General features: G+C 48.1%; 1 protein-coding gene across 2 annotated transcripts in view; it reads left to right on the top strand.

Moving 5' to 3' along the window:
- RASGEF1C (RasGEF domain family member 1C) overlaps positions 1 to 20,616 on the top strand; it is a 116,332-nt gene that overhangs the window by 92,092 nt on the left and 3,624 nt on the right. For both annotated transcript variants that reach the window (XM_033180257.1, XM_033180258.1), the window contains exons 7-12: positions 7,310 to 7,399; positions 9,004 to 9,106; positions 9,590 to 9,669; positions 9,752 to 9,847; positions 13,483 to 13,578; positions 15,584 to 15,707. In XM_033180257.1, coding sequence (XP_033036148.1) covers positions 7,310 to 7,399; positions 9,004 to 9,106; positions 9,590 to 9,669; positions 9,752 to 9,847; positions 13,483 to 13,578; positions 15,584 to 15,707 — 589 coding nt within the window. The remainder of the gene's footprint in view (positions 1 to 7,309; positions 7,400 to 9,003; positions 9,107 to 9,589; positions 9,670 to 9,751; positions 9,848 to 13,482; positions 13,579 to 15,583; positions 15,708 to 20,616) is intronic.

The following is a 20,616-nucleotide window of genomic DNA, read 5'->3' as shown; positions in this document are numbered from 1 at the left end:
TTATAGTCCCTTGTTTATGGAAACCATCCAATTGAAATGTTTTCCCTAATTTCAGTTGTTCTTCTTTAAACGACAGGTTCATTGTGTTCATTTTCAAGGAAATATCAGCCAAACACTGAAGTCTGAATTACCATAGTATGTCTAGCAGTCCTTCTTTAGAGCAGAAACGGTACTCCAAGAAAGCAGTGGCCCGTTCAGCTCACATGTGAATGAAGTGCTTTCCCTCAACAACAAGCACGCTTTCTGTATGTAACAGAGGAGCTTCGTGTGCACAAACCGTTATGTCACATAGAATATGGAAAATCCCAAAACTCTAGACTGAATAAAAGTTAAAAGTTTTACCTCGTTTAGGACATTCTTAAATCACATTCCCTTTTTTCTTCTACTGGACACTTTTCCCCACCATTGCTTTTGCACCATCAGTGCAAATTTCAACACAGTGGAAAAGGCAGTAACATCGTGTTATTATAAAAATAGCCTTGCCTGTGGACCCCCTGAAAGAGTCCCAGGGACCCCCTGGAATCCAGGGACAACAGGCTGGGGACTGTTGCTCCTGGGAAGAGGAATTACTGGGTTGCAGGGTCAGGATGTGCGCAGCGTCGCCACTCCCAGCGGGAAGTTATCCCACACCCTCATCAACACTTGAAGTTGTCAGGCTTTAATTTTTGTCAAACTGTTAAATGGAGCATCTTTTGGACATTCTTGTTTCCTTCTCTATAAAATGCCTGTCTCTGACTTTTGCCCAGTTTTCAATTGATGGTTTGTCATCTTCTAAGGATTTTTAAGAATGTATCGTTTTTGTTTTATTTTAAATGTGTACTAGATGATGATCCTATGTCAGTTAAATGTGCTGCACGTTTTCTTCTAGTTGTTTGCTTTGCTTTTCATCCTCATTATGATGTCTTTTGATGAACAGGTGTTCTTTTTTTTTTTTTTTTTTTTTTTTGAGACGGAGTCTTGCTCTGTCACCCAGGCTGGAGTGCAGTGGCCGGATCTCAGCTCACTGCAAGCTCCGCCTCCCGGGTTCACGCCATTCTCCCGCCTCAGCCTCCGGAGTAGCTGGGACTACAGGCGCCCGCCACCTCGCCCGGCTAGTTTTTTGTATTTTTAGTAGAGACAGGGTTTCACCGTGTTAGCCAGGATGGTCTCGATCTCCTGACCTCGTGATCCACCCGTCTCGGCCTCCCAAAGTGCTGGGATTACAGGCTTGAGCCACCGCGCCCGGCCATGAACAGGTGTTCTTAAGTTTCACCTAGTAAAATTTACTAAACTTTTCCTTTATTTATTTATTTTTGGATGGGGGTGAGGGGTTAAGAAATCCTTCCCTACACCCTACTCAGGTCATAAAGATAGTCTCCTATGTTTCCTGTGGAAGTTTTGAAGTTTTGTCCTTCACATTTTGATCTGAAATTCGTTTTGTGTATATGGCTTAAGTTGAGATTCATTTTTATTTTTTTCCAGACAAATAACCAATTGTTTCTGCAACACTGTTATATGTTCCTTTACCCTCCAACGTGCTCTGACACATGTCACTCTCATATGTCAGCTTTCCATATACGTGTAGGTCTGTTCCTGGATGTTCTGCTCCATTGGTCTCTGTCTCTGTGTCAAGACACTTTGCTTTAATTACTACAGTTTCATAATAAGTCTTGATTGTTGCTGAGGCAAATCCCCCGGTTCTTCTTTAGGAGTGTGGCTTGGCTGTTCTTGGCCCTTTCATTTTCTATTTAAGTTTTAGAGTTATTTGTCAATTTCTATGAAAAGTCCTGTAGAGATTTCGTTAGAATATATTAAATATGGATCAATTTGGGAAAAATTTGCGTTTTCATGAAAGAATTTATTTTTCATTACATTTGAGTCTGCCAATCCATAAAAATGGTATGTCCCTCCGTTCACTTAGGTCTGCTCTGTAGTATCTTTCTAACGTCTAGTAATTTTCTCCATACAAGAGTCTTGTACAGATTTTGTTAGGTTTATTTCCCTAGGTACCTTTGCATATTTTTACTATTATGTATAAAATAATCTATGTGCATAGATTATTTTAAAGTGTGTTTTCAGATTTCTGAATGTTTGAAAAGAATGCACATTCTTAAATAAATGAGCACAGGGGCCGGGTGCAGTGACTCACACCTGTAATCCCAGCACTTTGGGAGGCCGAGGCAGATGGATCCTGAGGTCAGGAGATCGAGACCATCCTGGCTAACACGGTGAAACCCTGTCTCTACTAAAAATACAAAAAATTAGCCAAGCGAGGTGGCGGGCACCTGTAGTCCCAGCTACTTGGGAGGCTGAGGCAGAATGGTGTGAACCCGGGAGGTGGAGCTTGCAGTGAGCCGAGATCGCACCACTGCACTCCAGCCTGGGCGCCAGAGCAAGACTCTGTCTCAAAAAAAAAAAAAAATGAGTACAGGACTCCTTAGTTTTCCATTACCTCAAGTGTGTATTTATTGTATGTCCTGTCTGCTTATTGCTGGTTTAATGAATGTAATTTACTTTTGTATATCAAGTTTAAATTTGACAACATTGTACATTCTTATTCTAATAATTTGTATTCTTTGGGGTTTTTCATGTAGAGAAGTACATCTGAGGATAATGACAGTTTTGTTTCCTCCTTTCCAATCCTTACTCTTTTTAGTTCTGTGGTAGTCATAGAATAGAACCCTCCAGTAATAGGTAGACAAGAGTGATGGATAGACCTTAATCTGTCATTTTAAATCCTGAAATGTTGAGATGGTTTGTTATTGCAGAGTAACACTGCCCAATGTAACTCTTGGTTTTTTTTTTTTTTTTTGGTTTTGTTTTATTTTTTCTTGAGACAGAGTTTCACTCTTGTTGCCCAGGCAGGAGGGCAATGGCGCGATCCCGGCTCACCGCAACCTTCATCTCCCAGGTTCAAGCGATTCTCCTGACTCAGCCTCCCGAGTGACTGGGATTACAGGCATGTGCCACCACGCCCAGCTAATTTTGTATTTTTAGTAGAGACAAGGTTTCTCCATGTTGGTCAGGCTGGTCTCGAACTCCCTACCTCAGGTGATCTGCCCGCCTTGGCCTCCCAAAGTGCTGGGATTACAGGCATGAGCCACAGCGCCCGGCCTGACTAACTTATTGTGCTAACTTGCACCTCTGGTACAATGTCAAATAGAAGGATTGATAGCTGGCATTCTTGTTTTGTCCTGATTTTCAAAGGAATGTTTTTAACGTGTCCCAATAGAGTATGATGTTTGCTACAGGATTTCTTTAGATGTCTATTATCAACTTAAGGAAGTATCCTGTTCCTTCCTAGTTTTCTGAGAATTCTCATCATGAATGGTTGTTAAATTTCTTTTTTTTTTTTCTGGACCTGTTACTCACATATTCTCTTCTCCTTTAAACTGTTAGCTGATTATTTATGTTAGTTTTTAAAATAAAAACTAATATAAATCTTTTGTTTGTCTGTTTGTTCTGGGTTTTGTTGTTGTTGTTGTTGTTGTTTTTGAGATAGAGTCTTGCTCTTTTGCCCAGGCTAGAGTACAGTGATGTGAACACAGCTCACTGCGGCCTCAACCTCCTGGACTCAAGTGATCCTCCTGCCTCAGCCCCCCAAGTAGCTGGGACTACAGGCACACGCCTCCATACCTGGCTAATTTTTGTATTTTTTGTGGAGACGGGGTTTCACCATGTTTACCCGGACTGGTCTAGAACTCCTGAGCTCAAGAGATCTGCTTGCATTGGCCTCCCAAAGTGCTAGGAGTACAGGTGTGAGCCACCTCACCTGGCCTAGTTTTTCATTGCTGTTGTTGTAGTTTGAGATGGAGTTTCGCATTTGTTGCCCAGGCTGGAGTGCAATAGCATGATCTTAGCTCACTACAATGTCTGCCTCCCGGATTCAAGAGATTCTCCTGCCTCAGCCTCCCAAGTAGCTAGGATTACAGGTGCCCACCACCAAGCTCAGCTATTTTTGTATTTTTAGTAGAGACAGGATTTCACCATGTTGGTCAGGCTGTTCTCAAACTCCTGACCTCAAGTGATCCACCCTCCTCGGCCTCCCAAAGTGCTGGGATTACAGGCGTGAGCCACTGCACCAGGCTGTTTTTTTAATCAATGTTGAATCAACTTTGCATTTCTGAGATAAACAAAACTGGGATAAATGTAATTGTTATCTTTTTCACATATCCCTGGATTTGGTTTGCTAATGTTTTGTTTAGGATTTCTGCAATGTGAGACTGAACTGTTATTTCCCTTTCTGACACTGTTCTTATGTCGTCTTTGTTTCTCTTACCCTGTTCTCTACTCTTCCTGAAAGACTGGAATTACTTATTCTTGGAGCATTTTGTAGAATTAGCCAATGGAACCATCTAGGCCTGGTATTTTCTTTGAGGGATGACTTTCTTGTACTGATTCAAGGTTATTCTTGTTTGTTTCTTTGTTTATTCTTGTTATTGATTTAATGGTTATAGGACTATTTAGGTTTTCTGTCTCTTCTTTAGTCTGTTTTGTAATTTATATTTTTCTAGGAATTCGGCCATTTCCCCTAAGTTTCCAAATTTATAGACATAAAGTTATTTGTAATATTCTCTAGGTATCTTTTTAATTTCTTCACATCCACATTGATTCATCTCTAGTATTTTGATTATTTACATCTCTCTTTGTTTCTTTATCAGTCTTATCAAAGGTTCATCAATTTTATTAATATTTTCAAATAAAGATCTTTTTACTTTGTTGATTCTGTAGATTGTAGTTTTTTTTACTATTTCATTTCTTTCTTCTCTACTCTTTATTATTTCCTTTCATCTACTTTCTTTGGATTTATATTGTTATTCTTTTTCTAGTTTCTTATGTTGGATGTTCAGCCTGTTTTTATCCTTCTTTTCTAATAAAAGCATGAAAGATGATTTCTCTTTACATAAATTTTTATTTACAGCCCCCAAGTTTTATTTTTTAATATTTTCATTATCATTCTAATTCCATTATGATTTCATCTTTGAGCAATAGATTATTTTTAAATTTTTTTAAGTTTCTTTACATTTGAAAAGAATGCATATTCTCAAGAAATTAAGTTCAAGTTTCCATATTTGTTTTTTACTTCAAATTGTGTTGTTCAGATTCATATTCATCCTGGATTTCGTTTGGTTTTTCTTTTTCAATCTCCCTAACCTATTAATTACCGTCATGTGTGTTAAAATCTTCCATGTGACTGTAGGACTCAACTTCTCCTTATAAAGAACTTCACCTTTCTGATTATTTTTGCCTCCATATATTGAACCTATGTTACTAGCTGCAATCAAGTTTAGACTTGTGACATATCCCTGATGAGTTGAACCTTTTATCATTATGCAATTACTCTCTCATTTCTCCTAAAGCTTTTTGCCTTAGGATCTTTTTTGTTGCCTTAAAGTCTATTTTGTTCAATATTAATATAGCTACATAATATTTATCAGATATATATTCTTTTTTTTAACTTATATCTTTGTGTTTGGAGTTGTATCTCTTGAAAGTGGCAAGCAGCTGCATTTTTTAATTACAGTGTTGTAATCACTAATCCGTAAGAGTTTGTTCTTGCTATCTTCTGTTGTACTATGTAGTTATCTTCCTTATCTGTTTACTTTTCCTCCTTTCTTTGCTTCTTTTGAATGAATAGGTCTCCCATTCCATCTTCCCCTCTACTTATTGAAAGTTACCGCCGGGCGCGGTGGCTCAAGCCTGTAATCCCAGCACTTTGGGAGGCCGAGACGGGCATATCACGAGGTCAGGAGATCGAGACCATCCTGGCTAACACGGTGAAACCCCATCTCTACTAAAAAATACAAAAAACTAGCCGGGCGAGGTGGCGGGCGCCTGTAGTCCCAGCTACTACTCGGGAGGCTGAGGCAGGAGAATGGCGTGAACCCGAGAGGTGGAGCTTGCAGTGAGCTGAGATCTGGCCACTGCACTCCAGCCTGGGCGACAGAGCGAGACTGTGTCTCAAAAAAAAAAAAGAAAAAGAAAAAAAGTTACCCTGGCAGTTTTTTGTTTTTTGTTTTTGTTTTTTTGAGATGAAGTTTTGCTCTTGTCACCCAGGCTGGATGGAGTGCAATGGCATGATCTCAGCTCACTGCAACCTCTGCCGCCAGGTTCAAGCGATTCTCCTGCCTCAGCCTCTTGAGTAGCTGGGATTCCAGGCACCTGCCACCACACCCAGCTAATTTTTGTGTATTTAGTAGAGACGGGGTTTCATCATGTTGACCAGACTGGTCCTGAACTCCTAACCTCAGGTGATCCCCTCGCCTTGGCCTCTCAAAGTGCTGGGATTACAGGCGTGAGCCACCGCGCTTGGCCTACCCTGGCAGTTTTAACAAACACATTTATGTTAAGTTTCATCTTTTAAATGCTGGTATATTATACAGTGGAAAGTTCTATATCCATTTAAAATTTTTGTTTCCAAAGGATATGTTATGGCACAGGGAAAGGTTTGCATAGCAAAGTACGGGAATATATATGGTTATGATAGATGCATGCATACACACAGCTGGCGCTCATTACTCCCAGCAGCTGCGTTCTATAAAATCAGAAGCACTGAATGAGTGAGCACGGAACCATTGCTCCCAGGGGAAATGCAAGGTTAGGTTCCCTGTGAGCGTCTCATCACAGCATTTTTGTCAACAGATCCATATATCACTTTGTTTTATGCGTGTTTATGTTTAAAGACATTATTTAATATAAATTATTGATTAATATTGATCTCATGGCCAACAGTGCTATTTCTCATGGCTGAACGCTGATGTTACACACAGTTTCTCTGTGAGGCACAGAGCAGCCTTTGCCTGCGTGGGAACACTAGACGGCACTTCGGCACCATGCTTGGGGGCCTTTCTCAACAGTGAAATTATCAGCAAACAGTACAAAAATGTAAAGGACATGATACTTAGTAGGCCAAGTCTGAGAGTGAGATGCAGGAGGACAGAGCATTGCCTCGCCTCTGCTGGAGATGCGCACGGACACTCATGACTTCAATATTTTTGCCACCCCGCGCATGTGTACAGAAGACCACAAAAATGACACAAGTTTTTGGGGTTACAAATACATTTTAGAGAGGAGGCAAATTTGCAAATACAGAATCCAGGAATAATGAGGTTCGTGTGTGTGTGTGTCTGTGTGTGTGTGTGTGTCTGTGAAGTTACATTTTAAAATGTATTTTTAAAAGGACTAAAAGGGTACACACCAAATCTTTGGTATTTCTGGACGGTTTGGGGGTTTTGACATTTCCCAGGTCGTAGGGATCATGAACTGACTTCATGTTCCAAAAGATGATTGACAAAAAGGCTCAGAATGTGGTCCTGTGTGTTTTTTCTAGCCCTGCTTCAGTGACAAGACCAGCAACCTAGAGGCTTACGTGAAATGGTTCAACAGACTGTGCTACCTGGTGGCAACTGAGATCTGCATGGTGAGTAGACAGCCAGGGTGGACACCACCTGGCATAGCCCAAGGCGGCTGGAGTTGGGAGGAGCCTACTGGGGAAGGAACCGGAAGGACACCTTGAGTCCTGTTCATTTCCAAGTCCAATGCCAGGCTGGGCACCCCTCCAGGACTCCAGGTGACACCAGCTTTCCTGCAGTGACATTTCCCTCCAAGTAGAACCCAGGACAGATCCACTGGCCAGGCACAGAGGGTGTTGGAGAGGGTTTGCTGAAGGAGTGAGAGGCAGTCACTCACAGCCCCAGTGGCTCTGCTCTCTCCATCTGTGCCGGCCTGCCTTGGGCAGCCTGGCCTGCAACTGGCCTTGTTTGGCTTCCTCAGGACCTAAAGGTGGACGTGATCTGACCTCTAAGCACTGGGAGATACACGTAAAAGCCCATGGTTCCAGCTGCTCCTGGAAAGCACCAAAACTCAGCAGCGTGGGGCCAGACGTGCTTGTCACTGAGTTGCAGTCCTGCCTGGCCACACCCATCCGTCCTCCTCCTTGCAGCAGAGGGGCCCTCCTCTGAACCCACTCTCTCACCTTAAGATGAAGCCCAGGGGGCCGCTCATCCCAGGGCCAGGCTAGAGGCAGCGCCGGGGCAGGCCGGGCTCTCCACAGCAGGTGCTGAGACCGAGTATGGGGCACGTATTCATGAGGGGTCCACACCTGCGGACAAGCGTAGAGAGGAGGCAGTCCCGTGCGACGATGTGACGACAGACACGGGTGGCCTCCCCCACCTGGCTCAGCCTCCATCACAGGGCGGGCTGCCCTTCAAAGGACAGGGCCGTCTTTGGGTGGGCAGCTCTCTGTGGCCAAGACAGCCCCTGGAAGGGGGTTTGGTGACACATCTCAGAGCACAACACCCCACTTCTTGGTGGCGGTAAAGACCCTTGCTGTATCTTTGGTGGGCAAGCAACACCTACCTGTGTGGAAAGAATGCAACACAGGCCCCCCTGGCCCAGCCCACTCCCACCCTTGCGCCGCAGGCTGCAGGCGAGAGGGCCGAGCCCGGGTGAAGCTTGCTTGGCCTGAGCCTCCCAGGGAGCCAGCTGTGGCCCAGGATGGCCAGGGAAGGACACGGTGTGGTTCTGCACATTAGAGGGGTCTGAAGTCCCAAGCGCCCGACCACAAAGGTTTACCAGTCACACAGTTGTTAGATGGAGAGCGCGGAGAGGCTGCTCGAGGGACAGGTCTCAGGGCCAGCTTGTACCCCAGCAAGGGGAGAAAGCCCAGGGCTAGGGGAAGGTGGGTGGGGCTCTCTAATTCAGGGGAGGAGTTGGGTGGGAGCTGGGCCCAGAGGGAGGAGGGCGCTGGAGGGGAGCCATGGAGCATCTCGTGAAGGTGCGTCTCAGCAGCTCCAGGGCTACAGGGAGTGCCTGTGCCCCACCGGGCCCACCTAGCCCTCTGTGGCGTTGGGCTCTGCTGGCTCGGCCCGTAAAGCGCTCTGAGACCCTGTTTACCCTGGGCCTCAAGTGCCCCAGCTGTGCAGTGGGTTTAGAGAAGGCGAAGAGGGCCGGGTGACGGGAGCGGGCCTGGTCAGGGCAGGGTGGAGGTGTGTCACCGCTGAGGCTCTGCTGCCCTGTCCACAGCCAGCCAAGAAGAAGCAGAGGGCCCAGGTGATTGAGTTCTTCATCGACGTGGCTCGCGAGTGCTTCAACATCGGCAACTTCAACTCCCTCATGGCCATCATCTGTGAGTGGGCCGGCTCGGGCCTGGAGTCCCCAGTGCACAGGCCCCCCCCCCAGAGGTCGGAGCGGGTGCAGCCCGGCAGGCAGAGTGCAAGCCAGGGCCCGCCACTGAGCAGCGGGAGGGCGTGGGCTGGGCTGTCTGAAGGCCCGGGCAATCCTATGTCCCCGCCTCAGAGGTCCTGGGGAGCCGTGCCTTTTGAGGCAAGCCCAGCCCCGTCGGGATGTTTGGCGGGGGCTTGGTGGTATGTCCCCAGACCCAGAGAGAACGAGGGCCCAGTGCAGGTGCTCAGTGCAGAATGGGACCGGCATGGTGGGAGCAGGCCCACCTGAGCATGATGTCCACCAGCACCCCTCACCCACCCACCGTGTGACAGACTGAGCCCTGCAGCCTCCAGCCCTGGTCAGGGTGCAGCCCAAGGGGCTGTAGGTAAACAGAGGTCCCCCTGTCCCAGAAGCAGCCCTCTCCAACTCTCCCTCCCTCTTCCAGCTGGCATGAACATGAGCCCTGTCTCCAGGCTAAAGAAGACCTGGGCCAAAGTAAAGACGGCCAAGTTTTTCATCCTCGAGGTAAATGAGGCTGCTGGGCTGCCGGGTGCCTCCGGCCATCCCCTGGACAGAGCTGCCCACACGCCTCCCTATCTCCTTCCAGCACCAGATGGACCCAACAGGGAATTTCTGCAACTACAGGACAGCCCTGCGAGGGGCAGCCCACCGCTCCCTGACGGCCCACAGCAGCCGAGAGAAGGTGGGTCGGGGCCATGTTGGCCCAGCGGGGCTGCAGCAGGGAACCTGGGTGCTGGCTCAGAGTTCACCTGCTGCAGCTCCTGCCCCACTGCAGCATCAGTAATAGACAAGGAGACAGCCAGGTCTCCTTGTTTGCATGCCTCCAGTATCGGGAACTCACCACCTCCCAAAACTTGAGGGAAGCCAGCCTCGGACAACTCTGATAAGAAGTGCTTCATGAGGGCCTGAAGCTGGGCTGCCTGGGGTCATCCTTTCTTGGGGGGCCACACGAGTGAGGCCACCTCGTCTTCTGCTCACCAGTTCTTCAGAGGCCCCACGGCCCCTCCTCTCTTCTCCTGAGTCAGCAGCCCCAGACCTGCCCTGCCACACTACAGTTTCCAGGCTCCTCCCACTTGGGGCCCTTTGGTCCCTAAACAGCTCCATTTTTCCAAATTTCTTCTGTTTCAGATAAAATTGAGGTTCCAGGTACACAGGATCTTCCACTTCCCTGATTCTAAATATAATACTTTTAATTATGTGGCCTCAGATCACATTTACATTTTTGGCAATCACTGAACCAAGCTTTTTCCTCACCCAAGCTGCCTGTTTACAGCTTGTATCTTTTTTTTTTTTTTTTTTTGGAGATGGAGTCTCTCTCTGTCGCCCAGGCTGGAGTGCAGTGGTGCAATCTTGGCTCACTGCAACCTCTACCTCCTGGGTTCAAGCGATTTTCCTGCCTCAGCCTCCCAAGTACCGGGATTATAGGCGCCTGCCACCACACCCGGCTCATTTTTGTGTTTTTAGTAGAGGCAGGGTTTCACCATATTGGCCAGGATGGTCTTGAACTCCTGACCTCAGGTGATTTGCCTGCCTTGGCCTCCCAAAGTGCTGGGATTACATGTGTGAGCCACTGTGCCCGGCCACAGCCTGTATTCTTATATACCTGCATTTGTGGGGCCTTTGCTGACCTGATCAATTTTATTTCTCCTCCAAATTCTACCTATGGCCTCTGGTACAGAGAATCATGCCTCGGTTCTGGGATTGCAGTGATCCTCTGGCTTGAAACCTGTTATCATCCTGATGATTAGAGTTGTTCATCTCTATGGAGAGGAAACTCCGAGACTCATTGTACCTTCGAAGGCCCGTGCCATGTAGAAACATTAGTGGAATCACGTCCCTGCTGTGGTTCGTGGATGTCTGTCTCCAGCGTGAGGGATAATAGAACACATTGCTGTTCTTGAAATTCAGGTCCCCGTGGAATTGCACTGGAGGGATGCCAGTGGGCAGGTTTGGGAAGCAAGCTGAGGTGTGCACGCTTGTGCCACCTGCCAGGCCTTCTTGGCCCTCCACCCAAGGGGCAGACACCAGCCACACGGATGGCTCTGTCCTGTCCAGCTGGCCTTTCCTGTTCAGGCTGTGAGTGTGTCAGTGACTCTGAGCAGCACCCGGGGATGTGAGACCTCAAATCCCAGGGCAGGTGGGTGGCCTGCCAGGAGCCAGAGCCTGGAAAGCCAGACGGGCAGGAACCTCATGTCACTGAGCACCTGCCTCATTCCACCCACTTAACCTCCACACCCCACAACTACTCTATGGGGGCATCAGCATTGCCCGTTCCCAGATCCGCAGACTGAGTCTCAGGCAGGAGAGCTCACTAGTCCAGTCACACTGCAGGTAGGTGGCAGAGCCAGGATCACACTCCAGCCTGTCTGGCTCTGAATCTCATGGTCTGCGCACCACCAGGCTGACTCCTGTTCCCAGGCATTGGGTGTGTGTGGCAGTCGCAGGGCACTGGCTATGGGCCGAGGATGGATGCAGAATCAGTGTACAGGAGCTTGGTGCCGAGCTGGGCTGGGAGCCGTCAGCCATGGCCTGGGCACTCTGCACTGCTTCCTTCCTCTCTGCTGGGACACGGGGCTGTGGGGCAGGTAGAGAGACAGGGATTTGGGTGCCTGTGCTCTGAGCCCCTTCCAGCTCTGGGTGCTGGGATGCTATGCATTGGTGCTGTAGGCAGGCAGCTTAGCGCTGTGTGTTTACTTTAACCACATTCTCCTCTCACTTCCAGAGAGAGATGGGTCATGGACGAGGCCCACAAAAGCTGCTCTATGGGTGGAGGGGGTGGAGGGGCAGAGGGAGGGAAGGAAGGAGGAGGAGGAAGGGACACTTAGAGATTCGCTCACAGTTTCCTGGCGCCCCAGCTGAGTTGATGGGCCGGGAGATCTCGGTGGTCATAGCACTTTATGCTTCCTTCCCGTCTGTGGGCGGCTCCTGTCTGCCCCTCTCCCCGTCTGTGTCACGGGGCCCACTTATCTGGGTGACCTCCAAGCCGACCTGGGCTCTAATTAAACTTCTCACGTCAGAAGCAAGAGCAATGGATTTGCAGATACAAAGGCCTCTTTGGCTGCTGTGAGGGCAAGGAGACCAGGTCAGACACGGGGAGTGGCCTTGAGTGGCATGGCCATGGCAGAAGGGAAAGGCATAAGGAGCGGGCTCTTTGGGAGCACAGATGGAGGCTAAACCCAGCCAGCAGTGGGATTAGCAAAGATTTGCCAGATGAGGCCTCCTCATTTTGTAGGTTATTCCCATAACTGTGTCTCCACTGCAATGAGGTCAGGAATGAAGAGTGGTGGGGGCCTGCACACAGCCCGCCGCCTTTCACAGGCTGGGTCCACCAGCCTTTCTTTTCCTTCCGGCAGTGGAGCAAGAAAGCTTTTGGTCTAACAGTAAGTGCATCAAGAAAGACATAGGGGGACAAATTGTTAATTTTTTTTTTAAAAAAAGGAGGCCCCCTTGGGAGGCCGAGGCGAGCGGATCACAAAGTCAGGAGTTCAAGACCAGCCTGGCCAGCATGGTGAAACCCCACCTCTACTAAAAATACAAAAATTAGCCAGGCGTGGTGGCAGGTGCTTGTAATTCCAGCTACTTGAGGAGGCTGAAGCAGGAGAATCACTCAAACCTGGGAGGCAGAGGTTGCAGTGAGCCAAGATCGCGCCATTGCACTCCAGCCTGGGCGACAGAGCCAGACTCCATCTCACAAAATAAAAGGAGGCCACCAAATTTCAGAACAGTTGATGCACATCTGTTCCATGCGTCTTTAACAGTGTGTGCAGCCCGGACTGCCCCTCCCGGTGCACATGAGCCTGTGGACCTTTGGATGGGGGTGGGGGTAGTAGGGACCTACCAGCCCCTCCCAGAAAGCAGTGGAAGGACTATTCAAGGGTCATCATGACTGTGCATCTCTTACCCAGCCCCAGGACAGGCAGCAGCACCACGGCGCTCGGCAGGGTGATGGGGGCCAGGACAGGCAGCAGCACCACGGCGCTCGGCAGGGTGATGGGGGCCAGGACAGGCAGCAGCACCAGGGCGCTCGGCAGGGTGATGGGGGCCAGAACAGACAGCAGCACCACGGCGCTCGGCAGGGTGATGGGGGCCTGCTCCTTTCTTGGTGGTCCTTATTACCCTCCATGGTGCACAGGAATTCACCTCGTAACCCGTGAAGCCGCGAGGCCCTGACTAGCCCAGGAAGTCTCCCCTGCCCTCTGCACCCTGGGGTCGGGTTTGAGGTCCCTGGGGCAGCTATCTGCTGGCAAGGCTGCCCTGTCCTGGAGCCAGCTGTATAAAGCGACCAGCTGGGGCTGACCTGCCCCATCTTTCTTCCAGATTGTCATTCCGTTCTTCAGCCTGCTCATCAAAGACATCTACTTCCTGAATGAGGGCTGTGCCAACCGCCTTCCCAATGGACACGTCAACTTTGAGGTAGGACCTCTGTGGGGACCTCTACTGAGGTGGACAGGCCAGGAAAAGTTCCCAGGGCAGGACCACTGGCCCCTGCCCTAATGGGGGACTCTGGGGCAGAATGAGCCATTGACAGCCAACCTCGGCGAGATTATCAGGGTCCTCCCACCCTGACATCACTGCGGTGGGGATGCTGAGGCTCAGGGTCATGTCCCTCCAGGCTGGGCCTCATGGCCAGCACAGGTGAAGCAGAGTCCATCTGAGCCCTTGAGGGGCACCAGGCTGGTGAGAAAGGCAGCTCCATGGGCCCACAGTGACAACCAGCAAGGTGCTGTGACGGGCTGTGCCCTGGAGGTCAGGACCAGCCCAAAGGCAGAGCCCTGAGTAGCAGGAGGAAGCTATCAGGCCAAGGCCAGAGTGAACAAAACAGAAAGAATTCTGCTCCCTCTACAGACACTCACTGCTGTCAGCTCAAGTGTCTCCTCTTCCAGGAAGCCTCCCTGGACCTCCCAGGCAGAGAGAGCCCACCTAGCAGGCCTCCCAAAGCACAGCAGGCTGGGCATCCCTCCATCCATCCTCGGTTACTGCACCCGAGTCCCTGAGCTCCCGAGGAGAAAGGCCAGGCTGACCGACTCCGTATCCTGAGCTCCAAAAGGGCCCACCCAGCACACGTGTCTCGGGAGTAGCTGGGGAGCTAGGCAGACACTGAGTCAGACAGAGCATGCCAGGCAGCAGTGGGACCCCCAGTCTGCAGGAAGGAGGGGGCTCTTCTCCCACTGAGAGCCAGCCCCACCCTAGTGTTGGCCTTAGCAGTGGGTAACACAGTGAGTGTGAGGCCCCACCCAGCCTCCAACTCCAAGGAGCCATAAGTCCTGGGCCAGTCACCAGTCACTGCTCTGTCTGAGCCTAGTCTCTCCCTGTGTAAGATGGGGCTTCAACTGTAGCCCACAGAGGGGCTGGGGTAGAGATGCAGCATGGCCCTCCATGGGCTTTGAGTGTCCCCTGCAGGTAGGAACCACAGCACATGGCCAGACCCTTGGGCCTGGAGCTGCCCTCCTCACAGATGCCCCAGCAGACTGCCACATGCTGCCCACAGGCCTGGTGAGCGGGTCCGAGGCCACCTCGCCGCTTAGGTTAGCCCAGGCTGGAGGCGATGTGGGCAAGATCAGGCTTAGGCAAGACAGTGCAGGGGCCCAGGGAACTGGGATCCTCCTCGGCAGGTGACACCAGCCCAGACCAGGCGTGGGAACCCCTGCCTTTGCCCTTCCTGAATTGATGCTCAGAGCTGAGGCCAGGGACAGGTGAGACTACAAGGTGCTTGTGTGATCCCAGCTTTGGGGAGCAAGCGGGAGGGACTGGACCTGGCTTCCAGGGCAGATCGGGGGGTCCCTGCCATTCACAACTGTGCACTCCTGTTTGTTTAAAGTTGGCACCTTTTAAAAAAAATTAAATACATGTGTTTACGTTTCACTTAAATAAAATCATACTTAAATGAATTACTTAAGTCTTACTTATACTTATTTAAATATATTTGCATAAATCTGTAAATCAACAAACATGTATCACTTGCCATGCATAGAGGATAACAACAAAAATAAATATGATGACATAAAACTGTGTCTACTCTTGCTCCATGCAGGCTGCAGGCCCGGGCTGCCCTCGCCCTCATTTATTGCCCCCTGCTCCTCCTCAGACCCCTAAAGTCACTGGGGGTTGAGCAAGTCTCTGCCAGGACCAGCCCCTCCCCGTCTTGTGGACCTCCAGGCTCTGGAGTTGCCTCCATTCTGTGTCTCTGTGACTCTGGCAGAGACCAGCCCCTCCCCGTCCTGGGGACCTCCAGGCTCTGGAGTCGCCTCCATTCTGTGTCTCTGTGACTCTGGCAGAGACCAGCCCCTCCCCATCCTGGGGACCTCCAGGCTCTGGAGTCGCCTCCATTCTGTGACTCTGGCAGAGACCAGCCCCTCCCCATCCTGGGGACCTCCAGGCTCTGGAGCGCCTCCATTCTGTGTCTCTGTGACTCTGGCAGAAATTCCTGGAGCTGGCCAAGCAGGTGGGCGAGTTCATCACCTGGAAACAAGTGGAGTGTCCCTTCGAGCAAGACCCCAGCATCACCCACTACCTGTCCACCGCCCCCATCTTCAGTGAGGATGGTAAGTGAGTCCTGCAGCCCTCCTGCCTGCTGGGCCACGGGACCCTGGGATAGCCTCTCAGTTGCCATTCAGGACCCCTGCTCTGACTAGGTTAGGGAGGCACCCTGCCCACCTGGGCTGGCTCCAGGAGGGAACAAGGAGGACTCCATCCCCCTGGCTGGCCCATTGCTATTCCAGGAACACAGGATGGGCCTGAAGAGGTCCCGGCTGGGACCTCAAGGACCCCCGGGGCCAGGCTTCTCCCCGGACAGTTTGGACACCTTTGGAATTCTAAATCAGAACCATCTACCAGTCTGAATCACTTTCCTCAGTAAAGTGGGGGTGATGATAAGAATCACCCTCAGCCGGGCGCGGCGGTTCACGCCTATAATCCCAGCACTTTGGGAGGCCAAGGCGGGCAGATCACAAGGTCAGGAGTTCAAGACCAGCCTGACCAACATGTTGAAACCCCCTCTCTACTAAAAATACAAAAATTAGCCGGGCGTGGTGGCGCCTGCCCATAGTCCCAGCTACTCAAGAGGCTGAGGCAGGAGAATCACTTGAACCCAGGAGGCAGAAGTTGCAGTGAGCCAAGATCGTGCCACTACTGCACTCCAGCCTGGGCGACAGAGCGAGACTTCATCTCAAAAAAAAAAAAAAAAAGATTCACCCTCCCAGAGCTGACGTGGGCAGTGCCAGGCACGGCCCTGACTGTGTAGGCGTGCACTTGTGTCCTGGTGTATAAACACAGGTGCGAGATGAGGCCTCTTTGCTCCAGAGTGCCATTCATTTCTGTCCTCTCCACTAAATAAGCATTTCCATGTGATCATTTGTCAGATGTAAGTTTGCTTTGCAAGTGTGCTAAGGGGGCAGGTCCCAGGGCCCTGCTTTCAGGAAGCAGAAGTGGTAGAGAAGCAAGTGGCCCCGTGTGCTTGAGCTGAGGTGGCATGGCCCCGTGGCCAGCCACATCACCCTGAGAGGGCCTGCTCCGGACGCAGAAGACCTGGCTCCTCATCACCGCATGCATGGCACAGAGGGACCCTCACTTAGGCTCAGGGAGCACTTACACGTTCTGGAAAAAAAAAATGGGGGAGAAGGATCTTTTAATGATTTTGCTTTTGAATACTTTCAACTTTGCCATTTTATTGTTTATATTTTGAAGCTGGGAACTTTTTGGAGGGGGTTTCACCTGTATCTGTAGCCACCTCCCCCGACTTCCACTAAGAAGCTCAGCAGCTGATGAATAAACCAGTCTGAGCTGCTCCCACCCCAGTGAGCTGTGCCATGAGCAGGCCTCATCATCTCTAAGGCTCCCCTGCAGCATCTGGAAAGGGGGGTGATGCGAGAACCTGCTCCCCACGGCCGTGGTGAGAATGCCTTGAGTTGCCCAGGCAAAGCCCATACAACTACACTCAATCCACACTAGTGTATTAGTTTCCTGTTGGTGCTGTCACAAATCACAAACTTGGTGACTCAAAGCAACACAAATTTATCCTTATAGACTTCTGGAGATCAGAGGGCTGAAATTAGTTTCTTTGGGCTAAAATCAAGGTGTCAGCAGGGCTGGTTTCTTCTGGACGCCCTGAGAGTAGCATCTATTTCCTGGCCTTTTTCAACTTCTCATGGCCACCTGTATTCCTTGGCTGTGGCCCCTTCCTTCATCTTTAAAGTGCATCACTCCAGTCTCTGCTGCCATCATCACATCATTTTCTCTCCACCATAGTCAAATCTCCCTTTGCCATCCTCTTATAAGGACACCTGTGACTGCATTTAGGGCCCTCACATATAATCCAAGATATTCTCCCCATCTCCAGATCCTTCATTTAATCATGTCTGCAAGGTTCCTTTTTGCCTTAATATTTTAAAAATATATTTATTTTTTATAAATATATTTATATATAAATATAAAAAATATATTTATTTTTATTAATATTTATTTTTTAAATATTAAAAGCACTGAGAGAGAAATGACACTTTACCCATAGGGGAAAAACAGTTTGAATCATGTCAAATTTCTCATCAGAAACCAAGAGGCCAGAAGACAGGGGCACATTTTTCAATTGCCAAAAATAAAGAACTGTCAAGCCAGAATCCTATATACAGTGAAAACATCCTTCAGGAATTAACTATAGATAAATCAAAATAGAATTCTAAAAGCTGTTCAGGTAAACCACAGGAAGACAAAAAAAATAAAACAGAGAACAAAACACAGAACAAAAAGAAAACAAAAAAATAGACAGAAAGGCAGACTTAAGTCCTAACATATTAATAATTACATTAAATATAAATGGTCTAAATGCACCAAGTAAAAGAAATTGACAAAGTCAGTTTTTTAAAATGATCCAACGATAATGCTATCTACAAGAAACTCACTTCAATATAATGATAGAGACATTTTGATAAGTAAAGAGAAGAAAAGGGCCGGGTGCGGTGGCTCATGCCTGTAATCCCAGCAGTTTGGGAGGCTGAGGTGGGTGGATCACGAGGTCAAGAGATCGAGACCATCCTGGCTAACATGGTGAAACCCAGTCTCTACTCAAATTACAAAAAATTAGCCGGGCGTGGTGGCAGGTGCCTGTAGTCCCAGCTACCTGGGAGGCTGAGGCAAGAGAATGGCATGAACCCGGGAGGTGGAGCTTGCAGTTAGCCAAGATCACGCCACCGCACTCCAGCCTGGGCAATAGAGCAAGACTCCATTCCAAAAAAAAAAAAAAAGAAAAGATATAGCATGCTAATATTAATTAGAGGAAAGCAAGAATAGCAATATTAATTTCAGATAAACTACACCTTAGAAAAAAGAAAATTATTACCAGAAACAAAGAAGGACATTATATATTAATAATAGGGTCAGTCCCCCAAGATGTAGCAATCCTAACTATGTATCCACCAAACATCAGGGCTGCAAAATTCATTAAGCAAAAGCTGATGAAACTGAAAAGAGAAATAAGTAATCTACAATTACAGTTGAAGATGTCAGCACCCTTCTCTCAACAATTGATAGAACAACTAGACAGAAAATCAGCAAAGACAAAGAACTCAACAATATCATCAAACAACAGGATCTAATCAACATTCACAGAACACTCCATACAAGTGCAGTAGAACACACATTTTTAAAAATTGCCCCCAGAATATAGACCAAGATATACCATATCCTGAGCCATAAAACAAGCTGAAACAAATTTAAAGTAATTGAAATCATAACACACTGTGTTCTTCAGCCACAGCGGGATTAAATTATACATCAGTAGCTTGAGACAATAGAAAACTCTTCAAACATTTAGAAATTAAATGACACACTTGTAAATAATCCATGGGTCAAAGAGGCTCATGGGAAATTAAAAAAATAATTGAACTGACTGAAAATATAATCAAATTTGTGGGACAGCTAAAGCAGGACTGGGAGGAAATTTTATAGCACCAAATGCATATATTAGAAAAAAGGGAAAGTTTCAAATCAATAATGTAAGTTCCTACATCAAGACTCTAGAAAAAGAGGAGCAAAATAAACTCAAAGCCAGCAGAAGGAAGGAAATAAGAGCAGAAATCAGTGAAACCGTAAGCAGAAAAACAATAAAGTTAATCAAAGGGCTGGTTCTTTGAAAAGAACAATAAAACTGACACCATCTAGCAAAGAACCTCTTGACAAAGAAAAGGAAAAGACACAAATTACTAATACAGTAGTACCCCCTTATCTGTAGTTACCCTCAGTCAACCATGGTCTGAACATATTACATGGAAATTCCAGAAATAAACAATTCATAAGTTTTGAATTGTGCACCATTCTGAGTAGTGTGATGAAATCACACGTCATCCCACCCTGTTCCTCCTGGGACATGAATCATCCCTTTGTCCAACATTTGTGCTGTATTTATGCTGCCTGTTAGTCACTTAGTAGCCATCTCAGTTATCAGATCAACTGTCAATGTCACTGTGCTTGTGTTCAGGTAACCCTTATTTTACTTCTTTTTTTTTTTTTTTTTTTTTGAGACAGAGTCTTGCTCTGTCACCCAGGCTGGAGTACAGTGGCACAATCTCAGCTCACTGCAGCCTCTGCCTCCTGGTTCAAGTGATTCTCCTCCCTCAGCCACCCAAGTAGCTGGGATTACAGGCGTGAGCCACCATGCCCAGCTAATTTTTGCATTTTTAGTAGAGACGGGGTTTCACCATGTTGGCCAGGCTGGTCTCGAACTCCTGACCTCAAGTAATCTACCAACCTCAGCCTCCCAAAGTGCTGGGATTACAGGCGTGAGCCACCACACCCAGCCTATTTTACTTCTTAATGGCCCCAAAGTACCTGAGTAGTGATGCAGGCAATTCAGATATGGCAAACAGAAGCTGTAAAGTGCCTCCTTTAAATGATGAGGTGAAAGTTCTCAAATTAAGGGGAAAAAAATGTATGCTGAGATTACTAAGATCTACAGTAAGAACAAACTCATCCATGAAACTTTGAAGAAAGAAAAATAAATTCTTGCTAGTTTTGCTGTTGCATCTCAAACTGCAAAAGTACCTGATGGTGCTTAGTTAAGATGGAAAAGGGATCCAAGGCAAGTATGTATAGGATTCCATACTATCTAGTTTCAGGCAGCCACTAGGGGACTTAGGATGTATCCCTCACAGATAACAGGGGACTACTGTACCAGGAGTAAAACAGGATATCACTAACGACTACAGACATTGAAAAGGTAATAAGAGAACACGACAAACAACTCTACACACATGAATTTGACAATTTAAATGAAATGGACTAATTCCTCAAAAAACACAAATTACCACAACTTGACATAAAATAGATAATTTGAATAGCCCTATAACTATTAAATAAATTGAATTTATAATTTTAAAACTCCCAAAAATGAAGTCTGCAGGCTCAAATGGTTACACTGGAGACGTCTACCAAACGCTTAAAGAATTAACACCAGTTCTGCAC

This window comes from Trachypithecus francoisi, unplaced genomic scaffold, assembly GCF_009764315.1.
Source record: "Trachypithecus francoisi isolate TF-2019V2 unplaced genomic scaffold, Tfra_2.0 Lachesis_group2, whole genome shotgun sequence".
Classification (NCBI taxonomy): domain Eukaryota; kingdom Metazoa; phylum Chordata; class Mammalia; order Primates; family Cercopithecidae; genus Trachypithecus; species Trachypithecus francoisi.
Note: the sequence above shows the minus strand (reverse complement) of the source record. Positions and strands in the feature narration are given on the sequence as shown.